The following is a 22385-nucleotide window of genomic DNA, read 5'->3' on the forward strand; positions in this document are numbered from 1 at the left end:
GATAACAGAAACTAGGAAAGTAGTGGGATTTTGTTTATAATAAAATCATCATGTGCAGTTTAGCAGTAAACAGCCAGGTTTACCAAATAGTCTTTATTTTACATATCTCATCCTGCTATTCCTATAAGCACACTTGTATTTTTCAACTATGTGTCCACATAGTTTTTAGTTTGGAAAATAGGATTGTTGTGTTTTTATTTCATGTATTTACATTGCCTAAGGAAAATAAGTTTGTAATCTATCATAGAAGCTTGAAAAAAAAGCTAAAAAAAAGAAAAAAAGCAATGTTATGTTTAGAGTTGGTAAGCATATGTCACAGATTCCCCTTAGTATGCAAATTGTGATATTAAAATATTGCTGTAGTGTTAATCATGACTTACATTTTTGGAGAGTTGATGAGCATAAGACTTGTCAATGCTTGATATTGTGAATAGGGGAAAGCTTTAAAAAGTTTTTGTCTTTTTTTCTTTTTGTTGTTTTTTAAATATTTTATTTATTTATTCATGACTTTTTTTTTTTTTTAAGTACATTTAGTTGCCAGGAGAAGTTTGCTAGCCTTGCTGTCCTTAAATTGGTACTTACCTTTTTCATAAAACACCCGTTAACTTCTCTGCCTTAGTTGGTCGACTAGCAGGTGTAATCCTTTTTTGATTTACTTTGGTGACCATTTTATGTTAGCTTGCTAAGCATCCTAGGAAAATGTGGTCTTTGCATGTTTTGTTTTTAGAGGTGTAACTTAACCAGGTACTTTTAATGCATTTACTATTTTTGTTTAAAGATTTATTTATTTTGAGAGAGGGGGAGAGAGGGAGAGAGAGAAAGAGAAAGCAAGCACAGGCGGTGAGGGAAGGGGCAGAGAGAGAATCCCAAGCACATGGTGCTTGATCTCACCACCCTGAAGTCAGGACCTGAGCTGAAACCGAGCGTTGGATGTTTAACTGACTTGAGCCACCCAGGTGCCCCTTGCATTTATTATTTTTATTTTTATTTATTTATTTTTTAAGATTGTATTTATTTATTCATGAGAGAGAGAGAGAGAGAGAAGCAGGCTCCATGCAGGGAGCCCAGTGTGGGACCTGATCCCAGGACTCCAGGATCATGCTCTGAGCTGAAGGCAGGTGCTAAACCGCTGAGCCACCTAGGGATCCCCCATTTATTATTTTTAATTTGGTTAATGAACTAAAGTGCTAAAGCTTTCCCTGTGCTGTTAATATGAGTTCTTTTCTGACAAAGTACTTGCTTATAATTCTGAACTATGCTTAAGTGAAAGTATTGTCTGTTTAATGTTGAGTATTAGATATTTTATAATACTTTCTACGTGTTTTAAAAATTAGCTAAGATTCTTTTTTTTCTTCCCTAGTGGACTCCAGAAGGAAGACGGTTGGTCACTGGAGCTTCTAGTGGAGAGTTCACCTTGTGGAATGGACTTACCTTCAATTTTGAAACAATATTACAGGTAACAGTAATCATCAGACAATAGCATCCCCCTGTGGTACTGTAAAGAACTGGAGATACATTATTGGCATTTTAAGCTTAAAATTGAACAAATAATTCTTGTGAGGTAATATAGGTTCCTGTAAAGCCTTCCATCGTTATATTCTTTTACATAATTTTTAAAATGTCTTATGTTTTCACAGGCTCATGATAGCCCAGTGAGGGCCATGACTTGGTCACATAATGACATGTGGATGTTGACAGCAGACCATGGAGGATATGTGAAATATTGGCAGTCGAACATGAACAACGTCAAGATGTTCCAGGCACATAAGGAGGCGATTAGAGAGGCCAGGTTTATACACAATATACCATTTTCTGTAGTCCCTATTGTCATGGTTAAATTATTCTCTAAGTGTATTCTGGGTGCAGAGATGCATGGGCTCTGTCAGATTCTGGGATACTTTCTGCACCCTATAAACACAATATTTTTCCTTGTTTTCACACACTCACCATTTTGCTGGCACTTTTCTGAAGTAGTGTTGTCCCGGTATCAGCCTTTGCAATATGTTAGAGATGTATTGTCTGCCGCATTTTGCACTGGTTTTCTCTTTTCATTTATGGTTAATAATGTGTATACGTTATTCCTTTTTATTACCTACTGTGTAAGACAAGAATCTTTCATTCCGAATAAAGAATTCAGTCTTTAATTATACAACTGAATAAAATCTAAAGCCTACAGAAAACACCTTCAGAGTTCACACAAAATACAAGAAAAAAAGGCTTAAGTGAAGACCTGGTTGGCTTGGTTATGCCACGACTTCAAAAGGAGAGTATAGTAGGACTAAAAACTCACAAGTAACTCTGGATGTGGCAAACATTAATGGAGTAATGAATGGGTTCTTCAAGCTTTGAAACTGTAAGCAAACCATTGTCAAGAGGACTCTAGGACTTTTTCTTCTGATTCGCTGTTGAGAACATCAGTTACGCAAATGTATAATAAGTGGAGTTTAAAATATTTTCAGTGAGCTGTATATTTTTACATATCAATGAGATATGTATAGTAAAACCGGAAAAAAAAATCTCAAAAGCAAGCCTGAAGAATTGCTGCAGCCTCAGAATAAAGCTAAGCAGCATTCTTTACGGGTGTACTGCCCTTGTGTGGGAGGAGGTTGACATCTTTATAGAAACATCATCCACTGCAGTCACTTGTTTCTACTTTCAGAATCTTTACAAAAATTGTTGGATAAACATGCTTCTACAAAGACTGTGCTTTAGTGTCCTGCTTATACATTGAGTTTCACAGTTGGCTCTTTGTTAGTTATAGAACTTGAAAGTTCAAGGGAGTTCTTCGAGATAGATGAGAAACTTGATGGTTTTTCACGACAGGGAGGGAAAGATGGCAAAATCATTTGCAGTAGATAATCTTTGGCTTCAAACACAGTCTGAATGTCTCTTTGTTAAAGTTTTCCTTACAAGGTGCAACATTCATGGAAGAGCTTGCCAGGGAGAAGATGTGAAAGTTTCCCACAGACTTTTCAAATAAATGCGAAACATTAATGTAGGGATATTTAACAACTAGTCTTTAAACAGCCTGTCCAAAAATTTTTAGCTTATCATTTCATGAAGCGTCTGAGGCAGAAGCTGATGCTTAATTTTTTGAGTGATATTCCTATATAATGTAAAGGAATGTTTACAGGAATATTGCAAAAGTAGATTTCATTTAGTTTCTACACTTAAATCAGCTCCTTGTATTCTGTTGGTAAGGCAGGAAATACTGCACTGTGGGGAGTGTGGGAAGCATTAGTACTAATAATACACTTGTAAAGTTCTCGGACTATTGGTGATTGAAAACTAAGAAGCAACTACTCTGGTGAATTCTTCTTTTGATGAGATGCATTTATTAGCTGACAACATTCTCTTTAAGGGCTTCTTCACTGTTGGAATACTTCCCTCTCCTGTTTATAACGCAGCACAGTGTTTTTATTTTTCCCTGTCTGAGAAGCACAGATAATCTGTTAAATGCTGACTTCTTTCCCCTGCTGTGTGTCTTCATGTAACAGTTTCTCACCCACGGATAATAAATTTGCCACATGCTCTGATGACGGCACTGTTAGAATCTGGGACTTTCTTCGTTGCCATGAGGAAAGAATTCTCCGAGGTACGTGTACTAACAGTACTGATTGGAATATTTAAATAGGGAAGGCATTTGTGGTTAAATCATCACAATACCACAATAGTAGCTTACATCTCCATTCAGTTTTTTTTACATATACACCGTCTCAGTCAGGCTCTTTAAAGAAACCTGAACACACTCTCCAGTTCACATTCATTTTGTAGATTTTTTACTGCTACTAAATCTTTGAATTCTTTGAGTTGAATTAAATACAAGTGTTCCTCTTCTTCTGTCATCCCCCCATCCCTGCAAATAACTTGCTTATCTGTATTCATCTGTTAGGGCTATATTCCTGTCTTACAGCCAGCATGGTTTTCTCCAACAAAATGGCACTGTGATTTTATTTAGATAGCTCACATTCTCCTGGCATTTCTTTTACAATATGATTAACTGAGGTATCAATAGCTGCACTTCTCATTATTGCTATTTCTGAAAGCAGGTGTTTGTGTGTGTGTGTGTGTGTGTGTGTGTGTGTGTGTGTTACTAACAGTATACTACATTTCTGTACTACATGGCCCACTTGTTACTAAATTTTTTCTTGTTTACTTTTATTGATTTCATAATTATGAACTAATGCCTATGAATTACTCCCTCCTACAAAGAAATCCATATTTTTTACTTGGATTAGCTTAGTTTTAGACTTCATAAAGTGGGGCTGTTGAAATACTAACAGTTTATCAGTACTATTTATGTGAATTCAATGGGTGCTAGAGTTATGGAATTAACTATTTTATATGTGTGATACAAACATTGAAAAAACATTTACATTAATAAAAACATTTAATCTCATTAGTTTATTGTTAAGCAGGAAGGTAGTATTCTCAAGTGCTTAATTTGAATTTACACTGATTTAATAAAGAGTGAATTTCACTCCATACTCTTGAATCCAATATACCATAAAAGTAACATCTTCCTCTGACACATAAATGCTGGGTAGGCACATGGGTGCCACAGAACACTGGGTGTCAAGAAATTACTATTCAGAGATTTTCTTTTCTGTTCAAGAGTCTTGGTTGAATTTAACAACATTCCAGAGCTTAATTTACATCCTATAGTGTTGATGCTTTCTAGATAAGAAAATAAATGCTCTTGATATGTAATCTGTATTCAAGCCAGTTTTTTTTTTTAAGTCATGTTTATTTAGACATTCCTGGCTTTTTACCTTTTGTCTGGGTTAATCCACAGTGCTGTACAGTGGTAGCTAGCATAAGGATATAGTACCTATCATTGAAGGAGTATACTCACTATGAACGTTATAATACTATACACCTTCAGAACTAGATGGGAGTTTTTGGAATCATTTAGCTGGAGTTATTTTTATAGATGAGCATCATGATCCAGCAGGCTTAAGTGACATAGTCAAGGTAAAATAAGTTCATATCCAGGACTAGAATCTTACACTTGATGTTGTAGTCTAACACTATGCTAATGTTGCAGCTTTTCTCAATCTTAATGGAAGTCTTAGCTGTTAAACAGCAAAAAGATGGTTAACTTTTTCTAGGCTTTGAGAATCCTTTTTTTTTTTTTTTAAATTAAGACTTTTAAATTTATTTATTCATGAAAGACAGAGGCAGAGACATAGGCAGAGGGAGAAGCAGGCTCCTATGGGGAGCCCGATGTGGGACTCAATCCCAGGACCCCAGAATCATGCCCTGAGCCTAAAGCAGATGCTCAACCTCTGAGCCACTTAGGTATCCCTAGGTATTGAGAATCCTAAGTTGTATAGAGGAAACACAGTAATTGTAGTTACTAAAGTAATGCTAAAATATCAAGGCGATTATCTTTACAGTGGACTAGGTAGGATAATAATAATAATAACTATGCATCTTGGATTAAATAAAAGAAAACCTGCTATGTGATAACATGTTTCACTTCCATGTTACTCAATTTTGGTAATGAAACTGTTTCTAAAGGCTTTTTTTTTTTTTTTAAAGATTTTATTTATTTATTCATGAGAGACACAGAGAGAGAGGAAGAGACATAGGCAGAGGGAGAAGCAGGCTCCTCCAGGGGAGCCCAATGTGGGTTTTGATCCCGGACTCCAGAACCATGCATGCCCTGAGCCAAAGGCAGAGGCTCAACCAGTGAGCCATACAGTCGTCCCAATGAAAATGTTTCTAGATAACACTTAAGAACTTTTCCTCTGAAATTTAGAGTATGTGAGTTATTCTGACAGTTAAATATTTTCAGATTTGAGTTGAGGCAAATTTGGATAAAATTAAATGGATGCTGAATTATTGTTCTTCCTATATCTTAAAAAATAGACCAGCATCCTGCCTATATTGAGAGTTGAATTTTATTTTTTATGTGGAAGTTCTTTTTATTTTCATTTTTGCTGTGGAAATTTCAAACATGTACAAAAGTATAATGAATCGCCATGTACTTTTAGGATGTATGTTCTAACTTATTCATGATCTTTGCTCCCATTTGAAAACATTTTAGTACCTCAATGAATATATGGGACCAATATGAATATATTAAATCCAGTTAATTATACCACCCAGGAAGTAGTTCTGATAGGTCTGGTATAGTCGAGTTATTAGATACCAATTATCCATTTTCTGTCATTCCTTATTTCTCTAAATTCTCTGATTTTTAGCAATGATTATAAAACAGTGAAACCAGTTATAATTTCCCTATCCTTCAGTTGTGGGTTGAGAATCCAGTGGGTAATGGGATTCCAGTTGTTTCAAGGCTGATGTGAAGTTCTTCACAGAAAATTTTAATTGAATATAATTTAGCTTTATATGTAGAGAGACTATTGGGTCATAAAGTCAAATAGGGATAGGACCTTCCAGTGTCTAAAATGTCAGTTGGTCTCTATGAAGGGATGATGTTCAGGTAGCCCACACAGACTGAAACATTGGGCAGGTAAGCATAGTCCTGCACAAGATTAGTGGTGTACCTCAGACCAAAACTTGACTTTAAGTATTAAGAAAATCTAGGAACATTTTTTTGAAGGAAATGTTTACAACCATGTAGTTCAACTCTTTATCAAATATTTATCTTTTCTACATCATTCCTGAAACCTAGTCTTCTACTCATCAACATTTTTTTTTTTTAATGATAGTCAGAGAGAGAGAGAGAGGCAGAGACATAGGCAGAAGGAGAAGCAGGCTCCATGCACCGGGAGCCCGACGTGGGATTCGATCCCGGGTCTCCAGGATCGCGTCCTGGGCCAAAGGCAGGCGCCAAACCACTGCGCCTACTCATCAGCATTTTTAAAAAGAGATTTTATTTATTAATTTGAGAAAGGGAGAGAGGGAGACAGAGAGAGCACATGCATGCGAGCACAATCGTGTGCACAAGTGGTGGGGAGGGGCAGAGGGAAAGGGAGTAGCAGACTCCCTGCTGAGCAGGGAGCCTGATGTGGGGCTTGATCCAAGGATTCTGGGATTATGACCTGAGCCAAAGGCAGACACTTAACTAACTGAGCCACCCAGATGCCCCTACTCATAAACATTTTTAGTGTTAATAATATTCACTACCTCAAATAATTCTTTTTTTTCTAATTTTATATAGCTTTCATTTTCAGAAAGTTCTTTGAATATATCAGAAATCTGCTTCTGAAAAAAAAAAAAAAAAAAGAAATCTGCTTCTGTATGACTTGTCCTGCCTCAGGAACACAAAAAATTAAGTTTATACTTTCTTCGTGGCAGCCTTTTAAGTATCTGAATATAGCCATCATGTCTTCTTTTTTTTAGTGTATGTGCTGCTAACATGAGCATTCTATCATGTCTTTTTTTTTTTTTTTAATTAAAAGATTTTATTTATTCATGAGAGAGACAGAAAGAGGAGGCAGAAACATAGGTAGAGGGAGAAGCAGGCTCCATACAGGGATCCCAATCTGGGACTTGATCCTGGAACTCCAGGATCACGCTCTGAGCCAAAGGCAGACAGTAAATCACTGAGCCACCCAGGTGTCCCTCTATCATGTCTTCTTAATGTAGATCATCAATTGTAAGCATACAGGATCCCTGTGCATGGTAGAAGCCATGATTCCATTCTGTTGACTGCAGAATAATAGTTGCTTTTTAGTGTCCTTTCTGAGGTGGTTCTCATGCTTTCTTAAGAAAAAGAAGTTCCATAATAGGAAGTAATCAGTATTTTTTTAAGGTTCAAGTGAGCACGGATCTATTGTTGGAGATTTGCTACTCAAAAGATCATGATGATTGGTTCATAGGTGGGAAATTTGATTATGTTGCAAAATTGAGAAGTATCATGTGCCACTCATTACTAAAACATATCCAAGTCAGCATAATTCATACACAATTATCCTTCTTTTCTACTATTACTTAGAGCACTTAATTTATGGGCTAGGATTAAAAGAACATTTAAGCACCAGAAGTACATGAATCTAAATGAGCCTCTAGTTTATTGATATTTATGCACTTGACTCCCAGTGAAATAGAGCCATTAAAATCCATTTATTTAAATAATGAGCAGATGCTAAATGTATACTACCTTCAGTAGAAGAATCTTTTTACAAAGTATGACACCTCCTCTCCCTTTTTTTTTTTTAAGATTTTATTTATTTATTCATGAGATACATACACAGAGAGAGGCAGAGGAAGAAGCAGGCTCCATGCAGGGAGCCTGAAGTGGGACTTGATCCTGGGTCTCCAGGATCAGGCCCTGGTCTGAAGGCGGTGCTAAACCACTGAGCCACCTGGGCTGCCCCTCCCCCCCCCTTTTAAGATGTTTTATTCATTTGAGAGAGCACATGAGGAGAGAGGGAGAGCAAGAAGCAGACTCCCCACTGAGTTGGGAGCCTGTTGTGGGGCTGGTTGCCAGGATCTGGAGATCATGACCTTGAAGGCAGACACTTACCAATGAGCTACCCAGGTGTCCCCTCCCCTCATGCTTCTTAAACTTTAGTAGGGAAGATAATGTCACATACTTAAGATGTGGAGAATATGGGAGAAGAGTCTTGATAGTGTTAGAAAGGTAGTTTTATCTGCATAGAGTTAGCAGATCACTTAAGACTAGCTAAAATGTACATGAGAAAGGTTTTTCTTTTTTTTTGAGAAAGGTTGAAAACATGGAATCAATAAGAACACTGAAGTAAATTTTAGTGAGAAGCATAATACTCAAAAGAACCCAGTTTACAAAGTTTCAGCATGCTTTACTTTTGTTTTACCTTCTTGGTTTTAATAATAGCTGACACATTACATTTACTATGTATTGGGCATGTTCCAATAACTTTTCTTTTTTTTAAAGAGAGAGAGCTGGGGTGGGAGCGTTGGGGGAGGGGCAGAGGGAGAGGGAGAGAATCTTAAGCAGGCTCCATGCCCAGCATGGAGCCCGATGGGAGGCCCAATCTCACAACCCTGAAATCATGACCTGAGTCGAAATCAAGAGTCGATGATTAACTGAGCCACCAGGCACCTGTGTTCTGAGAACTTCATTTAATTTTCCTGGTAACCCTATGAGCTAAATGCTGTGTGGTCCACATTTCACAAATGGGTAACCAAGGTACAAAAAAATTAAATAAACCTGTCTTAAGGTTAGATAGCTTGTAAGAGGGGGCTAGGATTTGAACCCAGATTTTTGAGGTCCAGAGCTCATACTCAACCACTACGTTAAACTGCCTCTTTTCTGTTTACCACCAACATGGATGTAGTGATGTCTTCCTGAGCTGTGATGACAATATATGTTTGGGGTGAAGAGTGGCGTATAGGTAGAGGGAGCTAATTTAGATACTCAGGTTCATTTTACCGTTCTTTAAAATTGTCCTTGTAGGTTATAGGTTTTCAATGTAGGATATATTTAATAACAAAAATTAAACTACACTAAACTAAATGGGTTATAAGATATATGCTAGTTTTTATAAATAGAATATAGACATAATAAGGAGTTATACTGAGACTTTTTCAGGAGGTAAGTTCTCTTCAGTTTTCAGATGTAGCACTCATGGAGTGGAAATGAACCCCTGAGTACACACAATTTAAGAAAAAGAATATTATTAGTACTTTTGGTAAGTCCCTATGTATCCCTTCCTTGTTACGTTGACTGTGGTCTTTAATAAATGAGATCGACGCCTCTGCAGAGATCTTTGGTTCAGCAGTGTGTTTTGAATTGTGTGAAGACATGTTTATGAAGTCTGAGTGTTCCAAAAACCTTTGATGCTATTTACTGGAGATAATTTTACTTACAAAGTAGAATTGACAAACCATGTAGTTTATGATTAATGGGCCTGCTTGTACAATACTTTACAAAACATTCCACAAGATTCTATCTGTTCTCCCCAGAGAACAGATACAGAAAACAGAAACACCCAGCTTTCTCTAAAATAGCCTATGTCAGAATAACTCCTTCCACTAACATGGCATATATTAATATTAAAAGGTCTTCAAGCACATCTTAATCCTCCAGACAACCATGTAAACTCATTTTACATATGGACACTGGTTTTCTCTATCTGTGTTACTAACCCTTATTTTGGAAGGAAGAGTTTAAGGCTCTTCCCTCTGCTCTCCTGAAAAGACTGGATTATGTATGGTAGGTTCTCCTATGTAAAGAATCATCTGAGTATATAATGAGAAGAAAAAAGACTTCAGTCTAAATAAGACTTCTGAAGCACATTATTTGAAGAAATTAGTAGGGTTCTGAAATATTTATTTTACATGGTACATTCACATTTTTGCAGGAATTGTTTTAGATTTTTATTTTTTGTTTTTATTTTTATTTTTGTAAAAGATTTTATTTATTTATTCAAGCGATACACAGAGAGGCAGGCTCCCTGCAGGAAGCCTGATGCAGGACTGGATCCCCAGGACCCTGGGATCACATCCTGAGCCGAACGAAGGCAGACGGTCAACTACTGAGCCACCCCGGCGTCCTGTTTTCAATTTATATTTTATTTTTTTAAAAAAGATTTTATTTATTAATGAGAAGCACAGAGAGAGAGAGAGAGAGGCAGAGACACAGGCAGAGGGAGAAGCAGGCTCCATGTAGGGAGCCCAACGTGGGACTTGATCCCGAGTATCTAGGATCACGCCCTAGGCTGAAGGTGGCGCCAAACCGCTGGGCCACCGGGGCTGCCCGTTTTCGATTTTCATATTGGGCTTTGTTCTTTCTATCTCTGTACTTATTTTAAGTGTTTACATAATGTGGCAAAAACTTGTTGAAAATAGATTTTTGGCTTTCTTGGGATGTCAGCTCTGCACGCTGCTGCTATCATAGTGTTTTAATTAAGAGTCAAACAATTCCCAGACGTTTTTATATATGAAGATTTTTGTATATAAAGTTTTTTGACCATGATAAATCACTATGATAAATAATTTAGGCTGTTAATTTTCAGAAAGAGTCTTCATCTTTGCATTAATTATTCTGTAATTGTCTACTTCAGTTTATTATGAGTGAATCCATTTGCTGATGAATTAGTTACCTGGTTATATCGTAGAGCTTCGCAGCTAATTGGGTCTTTGGTAGTTTTTAAAGTTAAAATTCAGAGCTATGGAAGGAGCGATAAAATAAGGTAAATATGTAATGTTTTTGGCTTTTTTATGTTTAGTAGGTAGATCCTTAGATTGAAGTAGGGTATCAAAAGTAGTTTCTTGTGAATGAGGGCAGTTAAGTACCAAAACAAATACTTTTTAAAAAAAATAGTTTTCCCCTTTACTTTTTAATGATAAACTAGAAAACCATTTTAAAGTTTGATTTAAGGCCTATCTTGGGAATCTGTAAGAAGCACCTATGGTGCTGTGATATCTTCAGTTACAGAATAAAAGAAAAAAATCGTAGTTTTTAGGTTATTTCCCCATTTTCATTTATAATTTTTTATGGATTAGTTCATAAACTAGTCTTAATTTCTCCAAAATACACTAATAAATTTCTAAAAACTAATCTGCTGAAGCCTCTTTCTGTTTTCCCTCTGAAGGTATTTTGATACAATTCTGTTTGAGACAACTTTACCCTTAGTAGCATGGCTTTAGAATAACATGTTACTTGGATTATGAGCCCAGTGAATTGTATCTGCTTTAACTTGCTGATAGTTTTAAATACTGTGTTGGTCCCTAGGGAGCACCAGGAAGGCACAGCCAGCACAGGGGGCCTGTGGTGCCTTTGAGTAGGGCTAGGTAGAATTTCTCCTGCTCAGAATCGTCCATCTGGAAAGGGAGGGAATGGCTTCTGTAATTTTCCTGACAGCTGGCAAGCTAAGCCTCCCATTTGAGTCTAGGACAGCTTAAGAGCTCTTACAACAGCTTTTTTTTTTTTTACCTTTCTATAGGAAAAAATTTCTGTAATTCAAATATGTCTTCTATCCCTATATTCTAGACCTGTATATTATAAATTGAACTCTACTTTCATACATAATCCTTTCAATATTTAAAAATGCCAAAATTTCTCTTAAGTTTCTTATCCAAGTTGAACACTAAATTTCCCTTTACTCTTTCTTGTGATTTCTGGACTCTACCACATTATCTCACATCAGGAATTAAGGTTCACCATTCTGCACATTTGTTCTTACTAAATTGCAGAGGGCACGACACCACATGAATTTACTCTAAAACCTGCGTTTGTTTTTACATAAACGCATAAAACCATTCTAGTAAACTATAGAATTGTTGAAAACTTAAGTACTGGACTTTACATTTATCTCTATTTACAATTTTACATATTAAGTTTCTGTTAATTAAATTTAACATCACAATATCTCCTTGAATCCTAACATCTAGAGAACTAGTTTTGGATCACCTCTAAATTTGCAAAGCAGGCCATCTAGATTAATTAAAAAAATGCTAAACAGGACAGTTGGCCTTGTAGCCCTTTCTGCAGACTTGCCTTGCTGGTAACAAACATCCAATGGAAACTTAGGTGGGAAATGGTCTTTCAGTTAGGCAGTTACAAAGCCATGATCCTCTGTTTTGATCTTTAGTTCAGAGGATTGCCTGTGGTTTGGCTATAATTTCCTTGATCCAGTAATTCTTTAAAAAAAAAAAAAGATTGTTTTAGTTATGACTTACCTCAAACCTCTGGTTTTCAGTGGAGGCAGTAATACCTTATAATGAGCATTTTGTAAAGATTTTTCTGCCTCACTTTTCTTTCTTTCTTTTTTTTTAATTAATTTATTTATTTATTCAGAGAGAGAGAGAGGCAGAGACACAGGCAGAGGGGGAGAAGCAGGCTCCATGCTGGAAGCCTGACGCGGGACTTGATCCCAGGTCCCCAGGATCACACCCTGGGCTGCAGGCGGCGCTAAACCGCTGTGCTAAACAGGACAGACCGGGGCTGCCCTGTCTCACTTTTCTTTGAAAAAGTTTTATGCGTAGTAGTCATTGTCAGTGAAGATACAGAATGCTTTCAGCACTCTAAAGATTCCTTCATACCTTTTCCCAACCCATGTCTTTTATTTGGTAGTTTAGATCTTCAAAGCTATTTTCATTAAATTAATTTTCCCTTCTCTCTACTGTTTTTCAAGGCTTTTGTTGTTGTTCATTTGTGATTTTTTTTTTCATCTCCCTTTCCCTTATGTAGTTTCCTTGACTTGTCTATGTGTTTTTTTTAATTAAACATTTTTAAAAAATTAAACATTGTTATTTAATTTATTTTTAAGGTGAACTCTCCTCCCAATGTAGGGCTCTACCTCATGACCCCAAGATCAGGAGTCACGTGCTGTATCAAACTGGGTTGGCCAGGTGCTCTCCTCAGTGTTCTTTTGAAAACATTATTTATTGTTTTTTTTTTTTTTTTCTGATTAACTTCTTTTACTAGTTTCCTGTTAATAAAAGCTGCACAACAAAAGTTAGTATATAAAGAGATAGTACTGTATATTATTACAATCATAGGCTCTGGGACCTGGATGTTAAGTCACAGTTTAGCCCTTAGCAGATATGGGACACTGGGGCAAGTCACATTACTGTGTCTGTTCTTTCTCTCTCTTTCTTTCTTTCTTTCTTTCTTTCTTTCTTTCTTTCTCTCTTCTTTCTTTCTTCTTCTTTCTTTCTTTCTCTCTCTCTTTCTTTCTTTCTTTCTTTCTTTCTTTCTTTCTTTCCCTCTTTCTCTGTTTCTCTTTCTCTCTCTTTTTTTTATTTTTTATTTTTTAAGATTTTACTTATTCATGAGAGACACAGAGAGAGGCAGAGACCTAGGCAGAGGGAGAAGCAGGCTCTATGCAGGAAGCCTGATACGGGACTCAGTTCTGGGCCCCTGGACCATGCCCTGAGCCAAAGGCAGACGCTCAACCGTTGAGCCACCCAGATGTCCCTGTGTCTATTGGTTTTCATCTGTATAATGGGGATTAGTAATAATACTGACCTTCCTGAGTAGTTGTGAGAATTAAATTGGTTAATTCATGAGAAACATTACTGCCGTAAAGAATGTTCAATTGGTGTCAGCTATTATCTCATTTCCAAAGCTAATTTTAGAGCCTACTTCCACCTTTCTGCCCATTTAAGGATAAAAGTGGTTACTTCTGAAATGTATTTTAACTCATCTAAATATTTTTAGCCATTATCAGTTATCAGAATTGTACTGGTTTCAATTTATAGCTAGTCCATAAATATGACCACTTGCTTAAACAAGTGATTTTCTAATATCTTCAGGTGTAAAAAAATTCAACACTTAGAATTAGCTTTTTATTATTGTTGTTAATTATTTTTAAAAGATTTTATTTATTTATTAATGAGAGACAGAGGCAGAGACAGGTAGTGGGAGAAGCAGGCTCCATGCAGGGTGCCCGATATGGGGACTTGATCACGCCTTGAGGCAAAGGCAGATGCTCAACTGCTGAGCCACCCAGTCATCGCTAGAATTGGCTTTTTAAAAAAAAAGATCTGATATGGAAGCATTTGAAGTTTCTATTTTAATTGTTAGATGAATCAAATATTAAATGATTGCCAGCTGTGGTCAATAAAAATTCTCAAAACATGGCTTCCTCCCTTAAGCAGCATTTCCAGCATTTTCCTAGGCCTTTGTTTCATCGCCTCAAATGTATTTTGTCAATTCGGCAAGCACCATGGTGAATGGGAATGCAGGATATAGTGAAAATCAAGTCTCCACAGCATCATACTGCCGCAGACTGTGGTCTTTGGTGTCTAGACTGTTTCATTGAGACAACATTTCTTTTTCTCTGGGGGAAGAACAAGTTTTTTCCTATTGACCAAATTTAATCACAGCAATTTCTTTTTAAAAATTTTTTATTTATTTTAATCACAGTAATTTCTAAACCCATTTAGTAATAAAGTTGGATGAGCTAGTGATAACTCTGGTAGAATGTCATTTCTGTTTGTCTTCTTCAATGAGTAAGGTGATCACTGGTAAGTTAGGAGTCTTGGGGAAACTGTAATTCTATATATGTTCTGTCCCAGTGGATGGGGTTTGTTGGAGGGTGGAAGCTAAATCCTTACGTAGGGTGTAGCAGATACTGGCCCAACTGAAAAAATGATTCTAAGAGTAAATAGGATGATATTAAAGGAGACACATTAGGAATTAAGGAGCACTGTAAGTTTAGTTAGTTCTGAACTTAAATTCTGCTTTTTTGAGATCATATAGCATAGTGTCCAGTTTTAATGTTCTGTCTGTAGGCCCTGAATGTTAAATAAGTAGAAGTTAGTGTTAATAATATTTTACTATTTTTTTGGAATGGTGAAGTCATTTTCTAGAAATTGATGGAAAAACTATTACATTTATATTTTTATTTCTTTAAAAGTTTTATTTATTTATTCATGAGAGACACACAGAGAGAGAAGCAGGCCCCATGCAGGGAGCCTGATATGGGACTCAATCCCAGATGCCAGGATCATGCCTTGACCAAAGCCAGATGCTCAACCACTGAGCCACCCAGGTTTCCCCCATTTATATTTTTAAAGGTATATTAATCTGGTTATTTTTTTATTTTTTTAATTTTTATTTATTTATGATAGTCACACAGAGAGAGAGAGGCAGAGACATAGGCAGAGGGAGAAGCAGGCTCCATGCACCGGGAGCCCGATGTGGGATTCGATCCCGGGTCTCCAGGATCGCGCCCTGGGCCAAAGGCAGGCGCTAAACCGCTGTGCCACCCGGGGTTCCCTATTAATCTGGTTTTTGAGAACATTTTTAGTTTTACAGATTTAACAATTTATCATACAAATGTAAATGACTAAGGGTCTTTGGGGTAAAAATGAAATGTTTATTAAAACAAATTATTCAAGAGAATTTGCTGGGCATTTTTTATTTGATTTAATAGTTTCTCTGCTAGAGTTTAATAAATCCATTACTATAGAGTATTTTAGCTCTTTGAACTGTTTTAAATTTAGGTTTTTAAAAATATTTTGGACTGTTTTTTTAAAAGATTTTTATTTTATTTTTTTATTTATTTTATTTTTTTATTTTTTATTTTTTTAAAAGATTTTATTTGAGAGAGAGCATGTGGGAGAGGGAGCGAGATGAGGGACAGGCAGACTGCACTGAACATGGAGCCCAACGTGGGGCTCAATCCCAGGACCTGGAGATCCTGATCTGAGTCAAAACCAAGGTTGGTCCGTTGTTTAACCAACTGAGCTACCCAGGCACTCCTTAGACCCTTTTATTTTTTTTAAAGAAAATGGGTGGGGTAAGGAAAAGGCAGAAGGAGAGAGTCTTTTTTTTTTTTTTTAGATTTTATTTATTCACGAGAGAGAGAGAGAGAGAGAGAGAGAGAGAGAGAGAGAGGCAGAGACAGACACAGGCAGAAGGAGCAGCAGGCTCCATGCAGGGAGCCTGATGTGGGACTCGATCCTGGGACTCCAAGATCATGCCCTGGGCTGAAGGCAGACGCTAAACTGCTGAGCCACCCAAGGATCCCCAGGAGAGAGTCTTAAGTAGGCTCTATACCTAGCACAGAGCCCCTCCATCTCACGACCCTGACATCATGAGCTGAAGCCAAAATCAAGAGTCAGACACTTAACCAACTGAGTCCTCAGGTGTCCCTGGACACCACCACCCCCCTTTTTAAAAGATTTTATTTATTTATTTGAGAGAGAACATGAGTGGGGAGGAGGGGCATGGGGAAAGGGAGAAGCACAGATTCCCTGCTGAGCAGAGAGCCCAGCTGGGGGCTCAATCTCAGGACTCTGGGATCATGGCCTCAGCTGAAGGCAGATGCTCAACTGACTGAGTCACCCTGGTGCCCTGCCCCTGGACCTTTACTTAAGGGAAAAAAGAAAAACAAGTCTCCTTGTACAGTGAAGAAGTAAGATGATGACACAGTTTTGATTTAGAAACTGGATATTGGATATTAATGCTCATGAGATGAAAGGTATTTGAAAGAGGAAAGTTTCAGTCCTGGAACAGGTATGCCAAGGATTGTGATAGTCATAAAGGATAAAACTTGACATGGCTTTAGGTTTACACTGTAAAGAGAGAGTAGTCAACATCTTGGTGTTTATTATTATTATTGTAGAATTACATTTGAATTAAATGTGCTAAAATTTGCTGGGCCATAAAGCACCTGTTCTTAAAAATTGTAAAAGAGATTTACAGAGGAGATTGGAGTTAGTGGAAAGGTCAACCTTTTTTTTTTTTTAAGGTCAACCTTCTTAATTGGATTATTTCTAATACCCTAATACAAATACAGGTGAAAGGTTATATATCTACAATAAAATGTAACTTAGAATATTTACTCCATTGTACTCTAAAAGATCTAATACTTCCTTCACTACATGAGCTTAGGGAGACCACAAACTTCCTTTTCCTATTGTAAGTTACATAGGCATTACTTGGTATAGTAGGTACTCTCTTTGAACAAGCTTTGACATATTTTTTTTAAAAACTAGTTTTCATTGTTCCCTTGAAGTCATAGTTTTGAACTGCATAAAGGCATCCCAAGATGAGTTTAAATCATCTCTCCTACTTATTGAATAATAAGGCTTTTATGATCCATTAAAAGTAAGTGGTAATGCCCATCCTACAGCAAGACCAGATTGTAATATATACAACACTTTTATGTGCTAACAGATAGAGGGCAGTGTTGAAAAAATTTTCTCTCAACCAGAACTCCCACATACTGCAGGTTCTAAGAAATTAGGTGTCTTTGAAGACAGTGACTTTAATGTGATGCTCCAAACTTACATGTTCTAGATTCAGGAAAGACGTAATAGGCACTTGGGAAAGTGGCATATTGACCATAGTGACCATAGTGACCATAGTGATCCCCATCTCCTAGACATGAAAATATTTTAGTTTTATCTGAAAGGTAGTTAATGAGTGCTTTATCTTCATAGGGTTTTTAAAAACTGATTATATGGTTGACAGTTAAAAAGGTGTTTTCTGCCTTATCTTTGGGGTAGGGAAGGGCTTTTAATAAATTATTATTCCCCTCAAGTTCTTCAAGACTTTGAGTTTTTAGCTCCTGTGTTAAACATATAGTTAGGAATAGCTTAGCTTTAAAATACTCGATTTTTTTTTTTGTAAAAATGCTCATACTAGTGTCTATAGTAGATTTGTTTGTGTTATAAAAACTTTGTTCTAAGTTGGCATTCTTGGTTTTTATACCTCTGTCTCGTGTGATTCATACTTAAAAAATAACATTCAGCTGCAAAGTGGGAGATTTTGCACATTAAAAAAGGCTTTTAGTAAAAGAATATATACTAAAATCTTGATTTCCTCTCACAGCTAGTCTGTTATCCAGGTTTTCCAATGGTTATGGTGAACACTAAAGAAAAAGTTACCCTCTTCTACCTTTTCCTTATACCTTCAACTTTATTATTGTTAGGTATTTTCTTAAAGTCCTTGTTTTAAAATACTTAGGCATGTGGGTATAGCCCATATACTTGAGCATGGCTCTGATTGAAATGACTCTTGGTGACTCCTCCTGCTCGTTCTCCTAATTAACATTGCTAGATGGGCTTTTCCTATATGCCTTAACAGTTTTCACTGTGATTGTCATTAATGTTTTTTATTTTTTCTGAACTTTTCAACACATTTTAGCATGGTCTTGACATTAAAAGTAAAATGGAAGAAATCTTGTACCAAAGTTAGCCAAAGTTGCCCTCATTGTGAATTAGGAGATGTGTATTAGTAAGCCATATTTTAGAGTCCTTTTGTAACCCTAGAGCATGTAGTCTATTTTCCTTCTACCATTAGTATTTACCCTTCATTCAGAGGCCACCAGGAACACACTTGTTACTGAACACGTTGGATTTATTACTCTCTGCAGCAAAGAATACAGACCATGGAGAACTGTGGGGTGTCTTAATAAGATGGTGTCACAAAGATTATAGTATAGGATTTGGGTGTTGGGTAATTTGGGGGAGGGTTCAAGGATTGACAGTTGTCACTCATTTAGTATAAGAGAGATACTTGGTATTTTATGGGTTGTATATCTTGTTTTTGTTTGACTTCATCCTGGTCTAGACAGTTATTTAGTGGGATCAGGAGAGCAAAATGATTTTGCTGTTAATGTCAGAATGTCAGATCAGTCTGTAATAACATTGAGGCTTAACTGTATCAGTTTAGTTCTCAGTGGTCAGGGACTGCCTTTTTTTTTTTTTTTCTTCTTTTTGAACTTTCTTAAAAAGCATTTAAATCCAAACTGACTTCTCACTATATAGGAACTAGCTAGGAGTGGGGTGAGGGAGACCATGCTTCAATAGCAGTGACATTGGGCCTGTCACTGGAATAAGCTTCAGTGATACCAATAGTTACGTTTTTACAAAACAGAGCAATTGAGCTTATCATGCATACCAGTTTTCAGCTGGCTAGAAGTAGTGGGTAAAATATGAACATGTTCTTTTTATTTTATTTATTTATTTTAAAAAGATTCTATTTATTCATGAGAGACACAGATTGAGAGAGAGAGAGAGAGAGAGAGAGAGGCAGAGACACAGAGGAAGAAGAAGAAGCAGGCTCCATGCAGGGAGCCCGATGCGGGACTGGATCCCGGGTCTCCAGGATCACGCCCTGGGCTGAAGGCAGGCACTAAACCGCTAAGACACCCAGGGATTCCCGAACATGTTCTTTTTAATAAAAATAAAATGTGTGCATTTTTGCATTAATCTCTGTGGGATTCTAAGGTTTATCTCTTTAAACTTAGTGTCCAGGGATTGGTTTGTAGTGCTTCAGGAATTGTTTCTATCTGGGACAAGTCAACTATTCATTTTCTAGATTGTCTGTGTTCATACAAAGCAGCAAATACCAAAGCAATTTTAAAGGTTTTAAGACTTAAGAACTCTGTCAAACACTTTACAATGAAAAATTATAATAATTTTAAAAATTCCTTTTGAACTCTCAGATTGACTTAAGGCAAAAAATGGACTATTTTTTCACAGCTCCAACTGTCTATCTTAGTCATGTTCATCAAAGACCACTAAGGGCAAATTTATATTGGTTCATTTACTCAAACAATTGCTATTAACTAAGTGCCAGGCCCTGGGTATGATGGATGGGTCAAATAGCCATTCCTGTCTTCTTGAGCTGTACTACTGATTGCTGATTTTTGTTTTAAAAGCATTTCTTAATGGTCTCTTCATTTCATATGTATTCTTGAATAAGCACTACATTACTATATTAGAGTACTCAGAAGAATATCCCTATGATTAATAAAGTAGTTTTATAGTTTTTGTAACTTTAAAAGTGGTAACTTTTTAAATATAGAGATATTTATGGAGCATCTGCTCGACAAGTCCTGAGGTACCTCTAAATGTGGAGGTCTTCAGAACAAAATTTGTGTTCTAGTAAACTACAAGATAAGCTTCTTTTATATCTTCGTCTTGAGTAATAGAGGGTATTCTCCTTAGTATTGAATCTTTTTATCATTTGGTAAAAACTGGGTAAGTTTTAGAGATAGAAAAGCTATATTTGTAGTTAAGACTTAACCATGAGTACCCATTAGAATTCTAAGCACTTTTGACTGGTGGTGTCACAGATGAGAGAACAAAAATATATAGTTGTTAGACAAGGTACATTATAGGCAAACCAGTCTTCTTCATACGATAATACTATATACCTATTGGTCTGTGGAACTTTCCTATAGAAATAAAGAACGTAATCATATTTGGTCATTGAAATCTTCATAGCTGTGTGATAGCTTTGAATGTTTCTAAGATCCTCAAAATCCTTTAAGAAAGGATTTATTTATTTTTAAAAGATTTTATTTATTTGGGAGGGCGCAGAAGCAGGGACAGTAGCAGGCAGAGGGAGAGAAGGAGGAGCAGGCTCCCCACAGAGCAAGGAGCCTGACGTGGGGCTTGATCCCAGGACACTGAGATCATGACCTGAGCCAAAGGCAAATGCTTAATGACTGAGCACCCAGGGGCCCCTAAGAAAGGATTTAGATTGCAAAAGTTTTTACATCTCGGTGCTTTTGGTAGAACAGTAGTAGCATTATAGTATGGTTGATTTGGACATAACTAAGAGTGGTAACATTTCAAAATAAGGTTTTTCTCCTAAAGACCATTCTACACAGAAAAGTGTATACATTTTAAGTTTTAAACACATGATACTGAACTATCATTTAGGTCTTACCAAATGCAGGTCTTTTTCAAGTGTGGTACATATTTTTGCATAGGAAGAAGGATTCCAGAGTTACCACAGATTTCAGGATTAGTAAGGAACTCATTATATAACCCTTTTTATCAGTGTCTAAATTAGATTTAGATGCCAGGAGACATCTTCCTATAACTTAGGCATGTAGGTTTGTGGTACGTTCTCTGGGTTAAAGTTCCTGGATAATGTTTTGTGTTTTGAAAGTACATCTGGGCAGCAGCCCACTTTATGATCCCCACAGAATTCACTCTTCCTATTATTTATAATAACGAGTAGATTTGCATTTATATCGCTTTTATAAGTGTCCATTTACCAGAAGGATTGATGTAGAATAGCACCAGTTTACTCTGTCTTTTCATAATTAATGATGTCTGTGAGTCTATTTGCATAAGTCATTTTTTCCCTATAAAATGGGAGGGGTAAATTTGATTTTGTATAATGTTACCTTTAAATTTTAATGAAAGGAGAATATAGTGTATTTGCTGTTTACTTGGTAAGTGACAAGAAGAAACTGTTACCGAACCTCTTCTCCAGCTCCTCGAAAATTCTAGGTACAGTCTTACTTGGGGCAGTCATAACTCATATCTGCAAGTGGTTCTGGCTTTGAGTCCCACCTCTGCCACTGGGCAAGTCAGCAGTCTGAGTTTGTTTCTAACTCTGTCAAGTGGTGCTAATGAAACCTACCTCACAGGGTTGTTGTGAGGGTCCTAGAAATTCACAGAACACGCCTCTGCTCATGTGGCAGGCAGGAAGAAAATGTGTGTTGCATATGTATAAGGAAAGCTGGCGGTAAAGAAAGTGACGTATTGAAGTGAATTTGACTTAGAGGAGTTTGGAACTGGTTAGGAAAGGCATTATAAAGGGTTGAAGAGGAGATGACTAGATCAAGAGTTGGGATGGGATATTATACACGATCATCCTATTTTCAGTAAGGGTTCTTAGAAGTGTCACTGATAAAATTAATTGTATTGTAAGCCACATCTAAATAAATAACATTGAAATGGAACTATGACTTATTATTTAAAGCTTTATTTATAGAAGTCCTCATACTATACTTCCACTGTCATCTCAGAACCACTATATTCTCTTAAGACAACACTTCATTCCCACCATTCCTCTTGCACTGGACCCCAAATTCAGTTCTTTTCCTTCGTTTGGTTGCTTGCTTGTTTGATTTTTTAATAGATAACAATTTGAGTCTTCCCTGAGAACCATTAGCTGTTTTGTTTTGTTTTTTGAGTTCTAGTTAGGTCAATTGATACTTGAGCATAAAATATACTGAGTTCTATAGATCTATAGCAGAATATTCCTTTCATTGCTACTTTTT

At 36.6% G+C, this 22385-nt stretch overlaps 1 protein-coding gene across 5 annotated transcripts in view; it reads left to right on the plus strand.

Moving 5' to 3' along the window:
* The window catches only part of WDR33 (WD repeat domain 33), a 117178-nt gene that overhangs the window by 54425 nt on the left and 40368 nt on the right, over positions 1-22385 (plus strand). For 3 of the 5 annotated variants that reach the window (XM_041739985.1, XM_041739986.1, XM_041739988.1), the window contains exons 5-7: positions 1361-1456; positions 1638-1789; positions 3498-3595. In XM_041739985.1, coding sequence (XP_041595919.1) covers positions 1361-1456; positions 1638-1789; positions 3498-3595 — 346 coding nt within the window. Of the gene's footprint in view, positions 1-1360; positions 1457-1637; positions 1790-3497; positions 3596-10329; positions 10389-15943; positions 15970-22385 lie in introns of those variants that run through there. The other 2 variants (XM_041739991.1, XM_041739989.1) reach the window with 2 other exon arrangements.

This window comes from Vulpes lagopus, chromosome 24 (assembly GCF_018345385.1).
Source record: "Vulpes lagopus strain Blue_001 chromosome 24, ASM1834538v1, whole genome shotgun sequence".
In the NCBI taxonomy this organism is placed as follows: domain Eukaryota; kingdom Metazoa; phylum Chordata; class Mammalia; order Carnivora; family Canidae; genus Vulpes; species Vulpes lagopus.